Source organism: Pongo pygmaeus, chromosome 19, assembly GCF_028885625.2.
Source record: "Pongo pygmaeus isolate AG05252 chromosome 19, NHGRI_mPonPyg2-v2.0_pri, whole genome shotgun sequence".
Taxonomy (NCBI): domain Eukaryota; kingdom Metazoa; phylum Chordata; class Mammalia; order Primates; family Hominidae; genus Pongo; species Pongo pygmaeus.
This window is the reverse complement of record NC_072392.2, coordinates 73,245,388-73,262,521: the sequence shown is the minus strand read 5'-3', so window position 1 is coordinate 73,262,521 and position 17,134 is coordinate 73,245,388. Positions and strand designations below refer to the sequence as shown.

The 17,134-nt window shown below is 45.9% G+C and overlaps 1 protein-coding gene across 2 annotated transcripts in view; it reads right to left on the bottom strand.

Annotated features, from left to right (window-relative positions):
* Window positions 1–534: 534 nt before the first annotated feature.
* The window catches only part of CASC3 (CASC3 exon junction complex subunit), a 32,001-nt gene continuing 15,401 nt past the window's right edge, over window positions 535–17,134 (bottom strand). Inside the window, exons 4-14 of one of the 2 annotated variants that reach the window (XM_054459821.2) lie at window positions 11,061–11,219; window positions 10,819–10,970; window positions 10,071–10,247; window positions 8,505–9,184; window positions 5,818–5,882; window positions 5,069–5,183; window positions 4,729–4,827; window positions 4,264–4,478; window positions 3,241–3,363; window positions 3,025–3,089; window positions 535–2,249 (exon numbers count right to left, since the gene is read on the bottom strand). In XM_054459821.2, coding sequence (XP_054315796.1) covers window positions 3,066–3,089; window positions 3,241–3,363; window positions 4,264–4,478; window positions 4,729–4,827; window positions 5,069–5,183; window positions 5,818–5,882; window positions 8,505–9,184; window positions 10,071–10,247; window positions 10,819–10,970; window positions 11,061–11,219 — 1,809 coding nt within the window. In that variant the 3' untranslated portion in view covers window positions 535–2,249; window positions 3,025–3,065. The remainder of the gene's footprint in view (window positions 2,250–3,024; window positions 3,090–3,240; window positions 3,364–4,263; window positions 4,479–4,728; window positions 4,828–5,068; window positions 5,184–5,817; window positions 5,883–8,504; window positions 9,185–10,070; window positions 10,248–10,818; window positions 10,971–11,060; window positions 11,220–17,134) is intronic. The other variant, XM_054459822.2, reaches the window with a different exon arrangement.

Sequence of the window (17,134 nt, the reverse complement as noted above, 5' to 3'; positions counted from 1 at the left end):
GAGACGGGGTTTCACCTTGTTTAGCCAGGATGGTCTCGATCTCCTGACCTCGTGATCCGCCCACCTCGGCCTCCCAAAGTGCTGGGATTACAGGCGTGAGCCACCGCGGCCGGCAGCATCTTTACTTTTCAAGAAAGCTAGCTACCTGTACTTCCTCCCAGCCCAGGACTTGGTATAGTTATATTGACATCTGATGGCATATTACCTTGGGAAACTTACTTGCCAAACACAAAGGAAGCCATAAGCGATACTAGATGCTCATGTGAATAAGCAGCATCTCACTACTTTTCTGTCCCTGACACTTCCAGTCTAAGGGATGGCATGATATCCTGGTGATCTATGCGGTTAAAAAAGATAACTGATGGGGAGTGGAGACACATTTATGGCCTCATAGGGGCTCCTTATCTCTCTGGGCTTCTGTTTCACAACTTGGGCTGACCTGAGTTGTGACCATGACCCTGTGGGGGAATTAGGGAGTCCTCTTCCCTCCCTCCCAAATCAAGACTCATGCAAAACATTGGCAAGGGAGCCAAGTTTATAGTCTAAATTTTATTATCTCCAAGTCACAATGCTGATCACAAATGGGCACCCTTTAAAACAGTAACAAAAAACACCACCACACATGGAAAAATCCTTGCAACTAAACACAGTGGACCAACAGAGACAACTCTCACAGTGTCTTAAGGTCTGGGAATCTGGGCATGCTGCCCACAGGCTTGAGGAGACATCTTCAGGTTTAAGGCAAAGGGAACAGCCTACAAAAGGCACAACCACCAGCTACCCCAGAAGAATCTCTTAGTTATTTCCTCCTTGGGGGTTACAGATTAAGTGCCTCTCCCCCCTCTCCATCCCACACCTGTGACTCAGAGTGATTAGGCCAACTGCTAGATGGAAGGAATAAAAACAGTGACATTACCGGGGAGAGACACAGCCACCATCTTCGCCCTCAGGTTCTGTAGAAGGACAAAGACAGTGGCCAGGTTACCCCTGGCAGATCTACGTACTGCAGTAATAGGAATCTCTTCCACAGAGGCAGCAGAGAAGTGGTTCAGTGCCATGGATAGGGAGGAAAGATAGGAGCCCTTGCCCAGAAGATGACTGGCTTCCTTAGGCCTTAAGCCCAGGAGTTTTTATCTTCTGTTTACAAGGACAAAAATAGAATTCGGGGAAAATAAGGTAGTAACATCTATAACACTTGTAGCAGGAAAGACGTGGAGAAGAGCAATTGCAAAGGACAGGGTAGACTGCTTGCTGGATAATATTTGCCTTTAAAGAGATGCATTGGTCCACAGCAACTGGAAAAGGGGTGTAGCAAGAATAATGGAAAGAAGAGAAGCAAGGCCCTCTAATTCCACTTACCTCAAAAGACTGAGCCCTGAGGACTATGTGAATACACACCCCTAAAGGCAAAGGCTCTCACTCCACCATCCCTTTCTCACAAAAGCATCTGGTTTGCCATCTCTCCCCACAGTAGGGTATTTGCCCTCAGCAGAGAACAGAAGCCCATCATAGTACAGGTATTGATGGATGCTCAGACTCCTAAAAACCTAAGTCAAAGAGAAGGGCTCCTACCCACCTACTCTGAGCTTTTCTGCACAATGGGACCCTCTGTGCAGACAGCCATGCTTCCACAGAGTTAGAGTTAAGGGAATACAAGTACACAAGAGGATAACAAATGCCAACTAAAAGTGAAAGACCAGGTCTTTTTAGACTTGGTGGGGAAGGCTGGCTGATACATTCTCCATTATCTGGGATGCAGGGAAGAGTCAAAAGGGAATCCAGAGGGGCTAGAAAACCAGAATGGACTTGTTTCATTTAAAGGCAGGGAGAGAGAGCAAGAAACAGAAACAAAGAAAAAAAATTAAAATAATATTAAGGATAAGAAGCCAAGCTTTAAAAATGAACATCTTAGAAAACAAAACAAACAGGAAGGAGCTTCCTTGGGAACAGAAGACACTTCAATTTCCCAGAAGAAGTGAAGAACAGCAGAAGACATGGGCTTCTGGATCTAGACTCAGAAGTTTGGGGCTGTCTGGCTCTCTCTGCTCCCCCGAACACAGCCAACTCAAGTGAAGAGTGAAGATGGGACGAGGTCCACTTGTTTCTCCCTCTCTCCAGAGCCTGTCCTCAGAGGAAGGCAGGGGTCCTCCTCTTTCAGCTGTTTGCTGGTAGACACCCTATATCTTTGAAGCCCTTCTGGTAGTAGATAGCCAGCTGTATTTCTCTTCTGAGTTCTCACCTCTGCTGTTCTGACAGGGGTTGGAAAAAGGGAAGAACCACCAAAGTGTTAGTGGGCCTTCTGGGCATTTACAAGCTGTTTTCAAAAAGCCACATTTCTAAATAATGTGTTTTAACTAATGTCCTTAAACAAAAGCAACAAAACCCCCAGTCTTTCTCCTCTATGATCTTTAGAACTGGTTTTTTCTGCTATAACATCTCAAATTTAGATTTCCCTTTTCCTTGACTGCCTTCCTGTATTTTTTCCTTGTAGCTTCCCAATTGAAAATTGTCATGTTAACAATCGTTTCTACTTCAACCCTGCCCAATACACTTGCCAAACAAACTGGCAAATTTCAGGACTCCTTTAAGCCTCCTGAGATATCCCATGATTATTATAACTTAAAGCATTAATTAGAGGCTGGGTGGAGTGGCTCACACCTGTAATCCCAACACTTTGGGAGGCCAAGGCAGGTGGATCACCTGAGGTCAGGAGTTCAAGACCAGCCTGGCCAATATGGTGAAACCCCATTCCCACCAAAAAGACAAAAATTAGCCAGGTGTGGTGGTGCGTGCCTGTAATCCTAACTACTTAGGAGGCTGAGGCAAGGCAAGAGAATCGCTTGAACTCGGGAGATGGAGGTTGCAGTGAGCTGAGATTGCACCACGGCACTCTCCAGCCTGGGTAACAGACTGAGACACTCCATCTCAAAAAAAAAAAAAAAAAGCATTAATTAGGTGATTTTTGTTTGTTAAGCAAGTGTGAGCATTAGTTTTAAGAATATTCACAGTAAGTTGTGCACTTACTTTTATATGATGTTAAGATTTAAAATATTCAGAAACTCGTATTAACTGGAACCCCTGCTTACAACCTGAAATAATAAAGTTGGAATTTGTTATCAGGTCATAACAAAAAGACTGTTTTCCAGAGAAACACACCCAGAAAATGAGGAAAATCCTCTGGGGAGAAGGAAAGCCCACTGACGGAGCATGTGCATTAAGTATAGGAAGGAACTCTCATACCTCAGGTGGAGGGGGCTTGATGGTGACTGGCTGGGGAGTCCTCCGGGGTGGGGAGGGCTTTGGCTGCACCTGCTGCTGGGCGGGGTTATAGTAGGTCACTCCTCCATATACCTGTGATGGGGCCTGGGACCCCACAAGCCAGGAGAAGAAAAAGTTAGGAATGAATTCATCCAACCTATGATGGACAGGAAATATTATTCAGCCACAAGAAAATTGGGGAATTTATAATTTTAAAAATATCTAATCTGCCCACCCTTCAAAATAAAGTGACTGTTCATTTTTGCCTTAATCTGTCATTATTATGCTCTGGTTTTTATTTCTTCAAAGTACTGCCCAGCCTTCTCTAATTCCTACCATCAGCTGACAAATGGAAAAGGCTGAGTTCAGTAGCGACACTACAGATACTATGTCAACGTGGTGGAAGTTAAGCAGGACAGAGGTAGGGGTGATAAGGAGTAGAATACAGCTTCTTTATGCAATAGAGTAAAAAGCAGTTATTGCCACCTATGATGTACCACAACACAGGAAAGAAACACCATTAAAGAAACTGAACGCTGGGTGCGGTGGCTTATGCCTGTAATCCCAGCACTTTCAGAGGCCAAGGCAGGTGGATCGGTTGAGGTCAGGAGTTTGAGACCAGCTTGGCCAACATGGTGAAACCCCATCTCTACTAGAAATACAAAAACTAGCCGGGCATGGTGGCAGGCGCTGTAATCCCAGCTACTCAGGAGGCTGAGGCAGGAGAATCGCTTGAACCCAAGAGGTGGAGGTTACAGTGAACCGAGATCACGCCACTGCACTCCAAGCCTGGGTGACACAGAAAAAAACTGAAAAGAATAAAGACGATGGGCACTACATAAGCTGCATTTCCAGCTCCTGACCACTAAGAGGCGTCTTGGTGTCACATACAAATCAGTGGCACTGAAATGTTCTCTCAAATTCCTTTAGCATTCTCCCCATACCACATTCCTGTCTGAATTAAAGAATGTGTATCTAGAAAAACATGATCATTAGCCATCTCACCTGTGTATTAGGATATAGATGAGGCGGCGGTGGGGGAGGCAGTGCCCCTGGAGCATAAGGGTAACTGGGATTACCAAAGTTCATGACGCCTGGAGCAGAAAAGTAAGTAGGAGCAAGCAACTGCTGAGGTGGTGGCTGTCCTGGAGACATGGACACTGGTGGGGGATAGAGGCCTGGATTGGGCAGAGGAGCTGGTGTCTGGTGGGGATGTAAACCTGGATAAGGAGAAGAAAAAAACTGAAAAATTAACATCATTTTCATAGGATGGCCCGGCTGGACTGCTCAGTATCATCAGGCTCAGAATGGAAGTCCTCAGGATGGACACAAGAGGAATTTGTTGTCCAAGCAGCCAGGATGGCCAGACTCCCAGGCTAGCAGCACAAAGCTCAGGAGGATGGGTTTTGTGGCACTCCCAACATATATCCTCAGGTACTGGAAGCATATAAGCAGAGACACAAAGCTTACCTGGGTGGGGAAGGTGCATTTCTGGCTGCACAAGCATGCCCTGTGGAGGCAGCGGGGCAGGGCTGTCACCATGGGTATAGATTGGTCCCTGGAACTGCACTGTAAGATATCACATTGGGACTCTCATAAACCCTTACTCTTCACATCACATGGACAAGTCTCCTTGTTCCCCAAGCCCTTTAAAAGATGTTCTCAATATTCCATGCGAAGAAAACAGCAACCAGACAATGTTTGATAACCACTATAAGAGGTCAGAAGAGAAATTCAGGAGCCAGGAGCCTGGTATCTTACTTCACTTGACCCTGCCAAGAAAAGTACCCCAACAGTAAGAAAAACTCACGTGGATCATAATAATGTCCTTCCATGATATTGATATGCACTGGAGGGGCGGGGGGCTCTGGCACAGGTCTTTGACGCTGGGATGAATAGCGTTTGGCTCGACCACCCTGGACACCCTGAAACAAAGAAAGAGGCCTAAACAATAAGAATTCTAGAGGGCTCTCATATCAAGTCCTACCTTCCTTTAGGTGTTGAAAAATACTTGGTACATGGCAGGTATTTAATGGGTATTTGCAAAGTGAGCTGAAAAATAATGAAAAGATATCAAGATTTGAACCTAAACCTTCTACCTTACATTTCTGAGATCCAAATTAAAAGAAACATGGATAATCAATGGAAAAACTGACTTTATCTTGGCCGGGTGTGGTGGCTTATGCCTGTAATCCCAACACTTTGGGAGGCCAAGGTGGGTGGATCACGAGGTCAGGAGTCAGGACCAGCCTGGCCAACATGGTGAAACTCTGTCTTTACTAAAAATACAAAAATTAGCTGGGCATGATGGCACATGCCTGTAATGCCAGCCACTTGGGAGGCTGAGGCAGAATTGCTTGAACTGGGACCCAGGAGGCAGAGCTTGCAGTGAGCCGCGATCCCGTCACTGCACTCTAGCCTGGGCAACGGAGTGAGACTCTGTCTCAAAAAAAAAGAAAGAAAGAAAAGAAAAAAAAAAGACCTTATCTTGGTTTAAACAATGAACAAGCTGAGTAACAGGCAGCTCCCTCCCCCATCTACCCCTTTCTCCTTCTGTACCATTTCTTCCATCCGGTTAAACTGAGGTGGAGGTCCTGCTCCCATGTGTATATGGTTGGGCATACCTGTAATACACCAAAAAAGTCACTTCTGCAGATCAGACATATGTGAGTGGGACTCAAAGATACTATCAACAGACAGGTTTAAGTGTCAACATAAGGAATGCCTTTTTTCTTTTAACTAATAAAATTCTCTATAAACTATCTCTGCTTTCTGTCAACACCAGCATTTAGAAATCTGTCCCCACTGTCTGCCATCTTAATATAGCAATAAAGCCCTTGAACATGAAAAATAAAATGACTTCAGTGAAGAAAATCAAGTTCAAATTTTTCCTATCAAATTGTTCCCTGCATAGAATCCCTGGGAGATTATAAATTAGCACATTACATTATCCAACATATTGAAAAATCTCAGCCCAAGAGTTTCCGAGCAATAGCTGGACAAGGGAGGGATGCTTTGTAAATCTACTTGATTATATCCCATTCACAGGGGTATGGGTTGGAAGTTTGAGAGGAGATTCTCCTCTGGCTAAAATGACTCAAGACAAAAAGGAATGTTCTAGAGATTGTCCTCCAATAGTAAGAACGGTGCTGCAACTCCAAATGAGGAGTTCCAATATTTAAGATTTCAGACTAAGGGAAGATCCTTTGATCTATCTGGCTGGAGAAAAACAAACCAGAATAGGCAAAATGGGTAATAGGTAGGTCTTACTCTCTAAAACTATGCTGCCCAATATGATATCCACTAACCAAATGTGGACACTTAAGTTTCAATTAATTAAAAGTTCAATTCCGGCTGGATGCAGTGGCTCATGCTTATAATCCCAGCACTCTGGGTGGCAGAGGTAGGACTGCTTGAGCCCAGGAGTTCAAGACCAGCCTGGAAACATAATGAGACCCCCCATCTTTTCAAAAAATAAAAAAAATAGCCAGGTGTAATGATGTGTGCTTGTGATCCTAGCTACTGAGGAGGCTGAGATGGGAGGATTGCTTGAGCCCTGGAGGTGGAGGTTGCAGTGAACCAAGGTCACGCTACTGCACTCCAGACTCTAGCCTGGGTGACAAAGTGGGACCCATCTTAAAAAAAAAACAAAACTATATCTACATAAACAGTAACAACAACAACAAAAACACAAAAGTACAATCATTACAGAAAGTTCTATTGGGCAATCTGTCTCTAGAAGATTAAGGAAATAAGGGAGGCTTGCCTTTCAATGATATTAGAGAAGATCTTGATCAAAATTCAACTGAATAAATTTCTGCCTTCAAATATTTAACCATTAGTTCAAATAATAACGTCTTCTACTTTTTGTGGAAAAGGATCCTGTACTCAGGAGGTTCAATGATGACTGGGCAGGTGCAGTGTCTTCCATCTGTAATCCCAGCGCTTTAGGAGGATCTCTTGAGCCCAGGAGTTCAAGATCAGCCTGGGCAACATGGCAAGACCCATCACTATAAAAAATTTTTAAAAAATTAGCTGGGGCTGGGCGCAGTGGCTCACACCTGTAATCCCAGCACTTTGGGAGGCCGAGGTGGGTGGATCACTTAAGGTCAGGAGTTCGAGACCAGCCTGGCCAACATAATGAAACCCCATCTCTATGAAAAATACAAAAATTAGGTGTGGGCCAGGCACGGTGGCTCATGCCTGTAATCCCAGCACTCTGGGAGGCCAAGGTGGGCAGATCACGAGGTCAGGAGATTGAGACCATCCTGGCTAACACGGTGAAACCCTGTCTCTACTAAAAATACAAAAAAAAAAAAAATAGCCAGGCATGGTGGTGGGCGCCTGTAATCCCAGCTACTCGGGAGGCTGAGGCAGGAGAATGGCGTGAACCCAGGAGGCGGAGCTTGCAGTGAGCCGAGATCGCACCACTGCACTCCAGCCTGGGCAACAGCGAGACTCTGTCTCAAAAAAAAAAAAAAAATTAGCTAGGTGTGGTGGTGAGAGCCTGTAATCCCCGCTACTCAGGAGGCTGAGGGCAGGAGAATTGTTTGAGCCCTGGAGGCAGAGGTTGTAGTGAGCCGAGAGCGTACCACCGCACTCCAGCCTGGGCAACAGAGCAAGTCTCTGTCACCAAAAAAAAAAAAAAAAAAAAAAGGCCAGGCACGGTGGCTGTGGTTCACGCCTGTAATCCCAGCACTTTGGGAAGCCAAGGTGGGCAGATCACGAGGTCAAGAGATCGAGACCATTCTGGCCAACATGGTGAAACCCTGTCTCTACTAAAAATACAAAAATTAGCCCAGCGTGGTGGTGCCCGCCTATACTCCTAGTTACTCGGGAGGCTGAGGCAGGAGAATCACTTGAACCCGGAGGTAGAGATTACAGTGAGCCAAGATCACGCCACTGCATCTAGCTTAGGCAACAGAGCAAGACTCCATCTCAAAACAAATAAATAAATAAAAATACAAAAAAAAAATTAGGTGGGCATGGTAGTGTGCGCCTGTAACCCCAGCTACTCAGGAGGCTGAGGCAGGAGAATCACTTAAATCTGGGAGGCGAAGGTTGCAGTGAGCCAAAATCGCGCCACTGCACTCCAGCCTGGGCAAAAGAGTGAGACTCTGTCTCAAAAAAAAAAAAGAAAAAGTAGACATTTGTCAGACACCACATTCCCGAGACAGAAGTCCCATGCCCCTAAACCTGATGACGCAAAGGGGAAAAAAGCTAGCCACCAATCCTATGATACCTACCTCGAAGTTCCCGTGGTTGCAGGAAAGAAGGCTGCCCCGGACTCCAACTCTGTTCTGCTATATTTAGTTGTGCCACATCTTGCTCAAGTCCACCTGTAGTAGAATCCACTGGAGCTTCCCAGTTCCCAGTCTTAGTAGGTGGAGTTGGGGTGGTTTCTGGGACTGGAGGTGCTGGAATCAGTCCTTCAGGAGGAGGGGGCACCTCCTCTGCAAGCTTGACTGCATCTCCAACTTTGGTTCGAGTTCTTCTTGCTCGGGAATAGGATTTCTTCTCAATGGGCCTATCAGGGGGTGGTGGTGCAGCATCAGGAGCAGCAGCTGGTGAGGCTGCCTCCTCCTTCTCAGGACTGCCAAGCACTGGAGCATCTGCTTCTGGAGATGGATCCCTCACAGGAGTCTGCTCTAGGTGCCGTGACCGGTAACTAATCTCATGCTTAACAGTCTCACCAGACCGGCCACCATGCTGCCCACCAGCTTCCACAGGCCTAAAACCAGCACGACCTTCCTTGAAGCCCCCAGATCGAGAATAATTCCTGGGTGCAGACATACGGCCAGTACCTGCAGCATTCCTGTTAATAAATGTCCTTGGTGGTAAGGTGCCCCCAAGACCCTGGTGGCGATGAGACTTGTTTAGCCGCTCACCATTCCAGTTTGGATCTCTTTGTGGCGGACTCCCATATCTACAAAAAATGGAATGAAGAAACTGTTAAGAAATTAACATGGCCGGGCGCGATGGCTCACGCCTGTAATCCCAGCACTTTGGGAGGCCGAGGCGGGTGGATCACGAGGTCAGGAGTTCGAGACCAGCCTGACCAACATGGTGAAACCCCATCTCTACTAAAAATACAAAAATTAGCCGGGTGTGTTGGCGGGCGCCTGTAATCCCAAGCTACTCAGGAGGCTGAGACAGGAGAATCCCTTGAACCCGGGAGGCGGAGGTTGCAGTGAGCCGAGATCGTGCCATTGCACTCCAGCCTGGGCCATAGAGCAAGACTCCGTCTCGAAAAAAAAAAAAAAAGAAATTAACAAAAGGAGGCTAGGCACAGTGGCTCAGGCCTGTAATCCCAGCACTTTGGGAGATCGAGACAGGCAGATCACTTGAGGCCAGGAGTTCGAGACCAGCCTGGCCAACATAGCGAAACCCCATTTCTACTAAAAATACAAAAATTAGCCGATCGCGATAGTACGCGCCTGTAATCCCAGCTACTCAGGAGGCTGAAGCAGGAGAATCACTTCAACCCAAGAGGTGGAGGTTGCAGTGAGCCGAGAACATGCCATTGCACTCCAGCCTAGGCAACATAGCGAGACTCTGTCTTAAATAAATAAATAAATAAAAAGAAAAGCAAAGAGAGTTCTTTCTAAAACACATCAATAGTCCACGCTCCATTTTTTTTCCTTTTTTTCTTTTTTTTTGGAGACAGGGTCTCACTATGTTCCCCAGGCTGGTCTTGAACTCCTGGCCTCAAGCAATCTTCCTGCCTCAGCCTCCCAAAGTGCTGGGATTCCAGGTGTAAGCCACCGTAAGCCACCATGCCCAGCCCGGTCTATGTTCTAAAATGTCCTCACCGGGGTTTCCGGATTCTTCGGGGTTTGATGTCATCAGGATTGTGAGCTGAGCGAATGTCATAACCATAAAGAGCAATGAGCTCCTGTCGGGACTTTGGGGCCTGCTCATCTTCCCGGAACTTGTCATGCTCCCAGCGACCCTCATCCTTCCATAGCTTTCGCTGACGCCCCTTGGGTCTGGATAAAATGAAGGAAAAGTGTCTTGGGTCAGCAGAATTCTCCAAGTAGAGATGTTCTTGAACAAAATGGGTCAGGCAGGCAGGGGGACAATAGGAACTTTATGTAGTCTCCTCATCATCCCAAAGAGATTATAAAAAACAGGCCTCCCCGAAGCAAGTGTGAATCACAGAACCTCAGGGGCCTGCTGGGCTCAAATACAACAGACACAGAAATGAGAAAAAGACTTCATTTCATGCCATTCAGTACCTTTGAAACATCTCCTTTCTCCTAAAAGGCAGCCTATGCAAGTATTTCACTTCTCAGAGGGCTTACACCTCAGACTAAGAAAAGCAAAAGTATAATAATTAAGAGAAGATGAGTTCTGGAAACAAACTGCCCTAGGTCTGTATCTTAGCTGCCTCACCAAGAGTTACCAAATATTCTAAGCCTACTTTCCTCATTTGTATGATAAGGATAATCATAATACTTATCTTAAAATGCTGTATTAATGAAATATAGGCAAATCAAAGTACCTGGCCTACATGTCTAAAATACATGTTAGACAGCAGCAACAGCAAGTGGCTTTTACCTGACTTCCTCCTCCTGAGTTTGCCCTCGAAGATCATGCTCAAAGAAGAGCCCCTTCCGAGGTATGTATGCTGGATTCTTCCGATCTTCATCATCATCCAAATGCTTAGGGCCCTTTTTACCCACTTTGTTCTCCACAGGCTCTGTGCTCTCCTAGAGGACAGATAAAGGGATCCTTACTCTTTCAAGCCTCAAGAATCTCTATTCCAGCCTCTAAAATGGAGGACTGTGGAATGTACTAACCTGTCCGTCCCCACTTTGCCTCTCTCCAGTCACAGTGCTTTTGGTGTCAGGTTTTTCTTCTCCCTTCTCTTCTTTTGTTGAAGAATTAACAGCATCATTGGCTTCTGATTTCAGCTCCACTTTGGAGTTTTCCTCTTCACTGTATTCACCTTCTTCACCCTGAAAAAAGTTTCCCTGTCAGCGATGCACATAAGATCTGAATGGTGCATTTTAATTCCCACCACTGCCCCCAACCCCAAAACAGAGTCTCTGTCATCCAGGCTGGAATGCAGTGGTGCAATCTCAGCTCACTGTAACCTCTGCCTCCAGGGGTCAAGCAATTCTCCTGCCTAAGCCTCCTAAGTAGCTGGGATTATAGGCGCCCACTACCGCGCCTGGCTAATTTTTGTATGTTTAGTAGAGACCAGGTTTCACCATGTTAGCCAGGCTGGTCTTGAACTCCTGACTTCGTGATCTGCCCGCCTTGGCCTCCCAAAGTGCTGGGTTTATAGGCGTGAGCCACCGTGCCTGGCTGCATCTCAATTTTCTACTCTTTAGGAATACATTTATCGATAAATTTTTAGTACAACATAGAACTGAAAAGCAAACAAATCGATATTCTTACCCATATTTCTAGAAGATACAGATCCTATTTTGGCCGAGCACAGTGACTCACGCCTGTAATCCCAACATTTTGGGAGGCCGACACAGGCAGATCACCTGCAGTCAGGAGTGCGAGACCAACCTGGCCAGCATGGCAAAACCCCATCTCTACTAGAAATACAAGAATTAGCCGCACGTGGTGGTAGGCACCTGTAATCCCAGCTACTCGGGAGGCTGAGGCAGGAAAATCGTTTGAACCAGGGAGGCAGAGGTTGCAGTGAGCAGAGACCGCGCCACTGCACTTCAGTCTGGGCGACAGAGCAAGGCTCTGTCGCAAAAAATAGTAATAATAAAAAAAAGACACTATTTTAAAAATATCACATTAAAAAAAATACACACATACATACATATATATCCACATAAGTATTCCTGGAACACATGCAAGAATTATTAAAAGTGGCAGGCTGGGCGCAGTGGCTTACACCTGTAATCCCAGCGCTCTGGGAGGCCGAGGCAGGCAGATCACTTGAGGTCAGGAGTTCGAGACCAGCCTGGCCAACATGGTGAAACCCTGTCTCTACTAAAAATACAAAAATTAGCCGGGAGGTGGAGGTTGCAGTGAGCCAAGATTATGCCACTGCACTCCAGCCTGGGTGACAAAAGCAAAACTCCATCTCAAAAAAACAAAAAAACAGCAGCAGCCTCTAATGGGCCCAGAGGATAAGAATGGAAGGGAGACTTACTATACAATACCTAACATATAAGAGGAGCTTAATCTTCCTTGATAATTTCTCTCTCCATGAATTATCTTTTTTTTTTTTCTGTTTTGAGACAGGGTCTTGCTCTGTTGCCCAGGAGTGCAGTGGCACAATCATGGCTTACTGCAATCTCAATCTCCTGGACTCAAGTGATCCTCCCACCTCAGCCTCCCAAGTAGCTGCGACTACAGGCACATGCCACCACAGCCGGCTGACTTTTTTTATTTTTAGTAGAGACGAGGTCTCGCTATGTTGCCTAGGCAGTTCTCAAACTCCTGAGTTCAAGCAATCCTCCTCCTTTGGCCTCCCAAAGGGCTGGGATTACAGGCATGAACACTGTACCTGGCCCATGAATTGCCTCTTAAACATGCAGTGCCTAATAAATATACTTTGACTTAAGTTGTGAACTCTCCCATCTCAAAATGGCTTAGAGCAGAAATTCCCAACCTTTTTGATTATGTGGACCCCTTTTTAGGATCTAAAAATTTTCATGGATCCCCATGAGATATTCACTGAGAAAACATACAATGACAAACAACTGCTAGGCTGGATGTAGTGGTTCACGCCTGTAATCCCAACACTCTGGGAGGCCGAGGTTAGGTGGATCACTCGAGATCCGGAGTTTGAGACCAGCCTGGCCAACATGGTGAAACCCTGTCTCTACTAAAAATACAAAAATCAGCCAGACATGGTGGCATGAATCTGTAATCCCAGCTATTCGGGAGGCTGAGGCAAGAGAATTGCTTAAACCCAGGAGGTGGAGGTTGCAGTGAGCCAAGATTGCACCACTGATACCAGCCTGGGCGAAAGAGTGAGACCCTGTCAAAAAAAAAAAAAAAATTCGCCAGGAATGGTAGCGTGCGCCTATAGTCCCAGCAACTTGGGAGGCTGAGGTGTGAGATCATTTCAGCCCAGGAGGTAGAGGTTGCAGTAAGCCATAATTGTGCCACTGCACTCCAGTCTTAGCAACAGAGCGAGATCCTGTCTCAAAAAAAAAAAAAAAAACACAACAAACTGATGCGTGCGTGCCTGTAGTCCCAGCTACTCAGGAGGCTGAGGCAGGAGAATCACTTTAACCTCGGAGGCAGAGGTTGCAGTGAACCGAGATCGCACCACTGCACTCCAACCTGGACAACAGAGACTGTCTCAAAAACAAACAAAAAACAACGAACTGTTATACATTCAATAACACTTTCAGTTTACATTTTATTAATTTACATATATTCAAAAATAGTAGTACATAAGGGGGGAGATGTATATTTTAGTCTATAGATAATGAGAACTGAATGAGTAGATGTGCAAACTCTTTTTTGAGACAGGGTCTCACTCTGTCGCCCAGGCTGGAGTGCAGTGGTGTGATCTCAACTGACTATAGCCTTGACTTCCTGGGCTCAAGTAATCCTCCCACCTCAGCCCCCACAAGTAGCTGGGACTACAGATGTACACCACTATGCCCAACTAATTTTTGTATTTTTTGTAGAGACAGAGTTTCACCACATTACCCAGGCTGGTCTGAAACTTCTGAGCTCAAGCGAACCTCCTGCCTCAGCCTCCCAAAGTGCTAGGATTACAGGCATGAGCCACTGCGCCCAACCAGATGTGCAAACTCTTGATAATGACTCCATGATTTCCCAATGCACTTATCCTCAAGTTGGAAAATAGTAGCTTACTTTTTTTTATGCCTATGAGTACTAGTTTTCTGCAGCAGAAAATTCCTGCAGCCAGAAACTATCCAGAATCACATAATTACAAAAATTTGACCTAAAAAATATTAAAGGACAACTTGTACAACCATCGCATTTCAGAAATGAAAAAAATTAGTCCAAGTGCTCTCTCTCTCTTTTTACTATCTTCCTCCCTCTTTTACCACATCAAGATTGGATAACACTGTTCATGACAGAGAAAGTGCTGGGTCTACACACAAAGGATTAGGCCATTAGAAAGGGCCAGGAAATGGACGTGTGGCTAGTTCTAGGTAGGAAAAGGCAGCAGCTAAGGTTCATGATAAGGGAACTGGCTTCAGAATAGGGTTACTCTCCTCTCCTTGTCCTCCCCAGATTTGGACCTAAGGAGGCAGAGCTATGGCTAGGGAGGCCTACGAGAACACAGAGAAATGGGTTCAAGGAAAGGTGGTCTAGTCCTCATTGGTGGGTTACATTTGAAACCTGGTAGATGTATGCACACTGGTCTCTCACTCTCCTACTGGGTCTGATACTTGAACTGAACCAGACTGCCCTGTCACTCAAGACCCAGGCTGGCCCCAATAATCTGGTCAAAGAGGCTCAATGTGAGATTCCTGAATTCCTGATTAAGAAACTCTCAAACTCTAAGTTTCTGCCATCTCTTCAAATAGAGCTGAGTCAGCCTGATTGGTCCAGACAAGCCAATTAATCCCTCTTCCTCTTTTTTCCCTGCTCAGCATCTGGGTATAGTTGACGCTGGAACAACGGGTTTGAACTACTCAGGTCCACTTCTACACAAATTTTTTTTTCAATAGAAGTTACAGCGAGTATGCCTGCCTCTCCTTCCACTGCCTCTGTCACCCAAGGCAGCAAGATCAACCCCTCCTCTTCTGAAGTCTACTCAATGCAAAGATGATGAAGACCTTTATGATGATCCACTTCCACTGAATAGTATGTTTCCTTAATAGGGAATGATTTCTTAATAACATTTTCTTTTCTCTAGCTTCATTGTAAGAGTACAGTACGTAATACACATAAAATACAAAATACATATTCACTGACTGTTTATGTTATTGGTAAGGCTTCCAGTTGACTTAGTAGTTAAGTTTTGGGGGAGTCAAAAGTTATACTTGGAATTCTTACTGCAACAGGGATAGGTGTCCTTTATATTTATTATTTATTTATTTTGGAGACAGAGTCTCGCTCTGTCGCCCAGGCTGGAGTGCAATGGCGCGATCTCAGCTCACTGCAACCTCCACCTCCTGGGTTCAAGCAATTCTTATGCCTCAGCCTCCTGAGTAGCAGGAACTACAGGCGTATGCCACCATTCCCGGCTAATTTTTGTACTTTTAGTAGAGATAGGGTTTCACCATGTTGCCCAGGCTGGTCTCAAAGTCCTGAGCTCAGGCAAGCCGCCCACCTCGGCCTCCTGAGTTGCTGGGATTACAGGCATGAGCCACCACGCCCAGCCCCTTTTTATTTATTTATTTATTTATTTATTTATTTGAGACGGAGTCTCGCTGTCGTCCAGGCTGGAGTGTAGTGGTGCAATCTCAGCTCACTGCAAGCTCTGCCTCCCAGGTTCACGCCATTCTCCTGCCTCAGCCTCCCGAGTAGCTGGGACTACACGCGCCCGCCACCACACCTGGCTAATTTTTTGTATTTTTAGTAGAGACAGGGTTTCACCGTGTTAGCCAGGATGGTCTCGATCTCCTGACCTCGTGATCCACCCGCCTCGGCCTCCCAAAGTGCTGGGATTACAGGTGTGAGCCACCATGCCCGGCCAACCCCCTTTTATTTTTTTAACAGATGGGGTCTCGCTGTATCACTCAGGGTAGAGTGTAGTGGTGTGATCATGGCTTGCTGCAGCCTCAGACTCCTGGGCTCGAGTGATCCTCCTGCCTCAGCCTCTTGAGTAGCTGGGACTGCAGGCATGTGCCATCATGCCCAGCTAATTTTTGTCCTTTTTTTTGTAGAGACAAAGTCTTGCTTTCTCGCCCAGGCTAGTCTCAAACTCTTGGACTCAAGTGATCATCCTGCCTTGGCCCACTAAAGTGCTCGGATTAGAAGCATGAGTGACTGTACCCAGACAGGATAGGCACTCTTAACTCCCATGTTGTCCAAAGGTCAACTTTTTTTTTTTTTTTTTTTTTTTTATTGAAACAGAGTCTCACTCTGTCGCCCCAGCTGGAGTGCAATGGCTCGATCTCGGCTCACTGCAAGCTCCGCCTCCCGGGTTCATGCCGTTCTCCTGCCTCAGCCTCCCAAGTAGGTGGGACTACAGGAGCCCGCCACCACGCCCGGCTAATTTTTTTTTGTATTTTTAGTAGAGACGGGGTTTCATCATGTTAGCCAGGATGGTCTCGATCTCCTGACCTCGTGATCCGCCTGTCTCGGCCTCCCAAAATGCTGGGATTACAGGCATGAGCCACCGTGCCCGGCCGTTCAAAGGTCAACTATTTTGGCCTTGAGTGTTTTGGGTTAGAACTCTCAGAAAGGTAACAGAATAGAGGGAGACTGACTATACCCACACTATCAGAATCAAGCCTTTACCTATAGCTTTTTAACAACCGAGCACCATTGATTCTTCCCATTTCCCTTAATTACATGAAGTTTTCCTCCTCAAGACTAGGATGGGTAGGTGGCAATCATTCAGTTCTTTCCTTGATCCTATGTTCCCTGAAGATTTTCAAGCAGAAATTACAATAACTTGGTGTATGTGACTTTAATTCTCCATCTCCCTACACACACGTACTGACTTAATTCAAATACCTTTAAATAGTATTATCACATGATTAATAAGGAAATCTTGTTTTATGCTCCACCCTCTGATCTGTGGTAGGATGTCAAATAAGGCAACTTTATTTTAAGTGAAAAACTAATTTTGTTTCCAGGGCAGAACAGATACAAATAGCATAGTGCTGAGGAGGCTCCAAATTAGTCAAAGCTTAGTCTAACTGAAGCCAAGGTGCTACCACACGGTCACACTGCTTTGGCAAAGGGATGTCATCAAAACCTTTTTCCAGAAGAGACAAACTCCCCTATATCACCC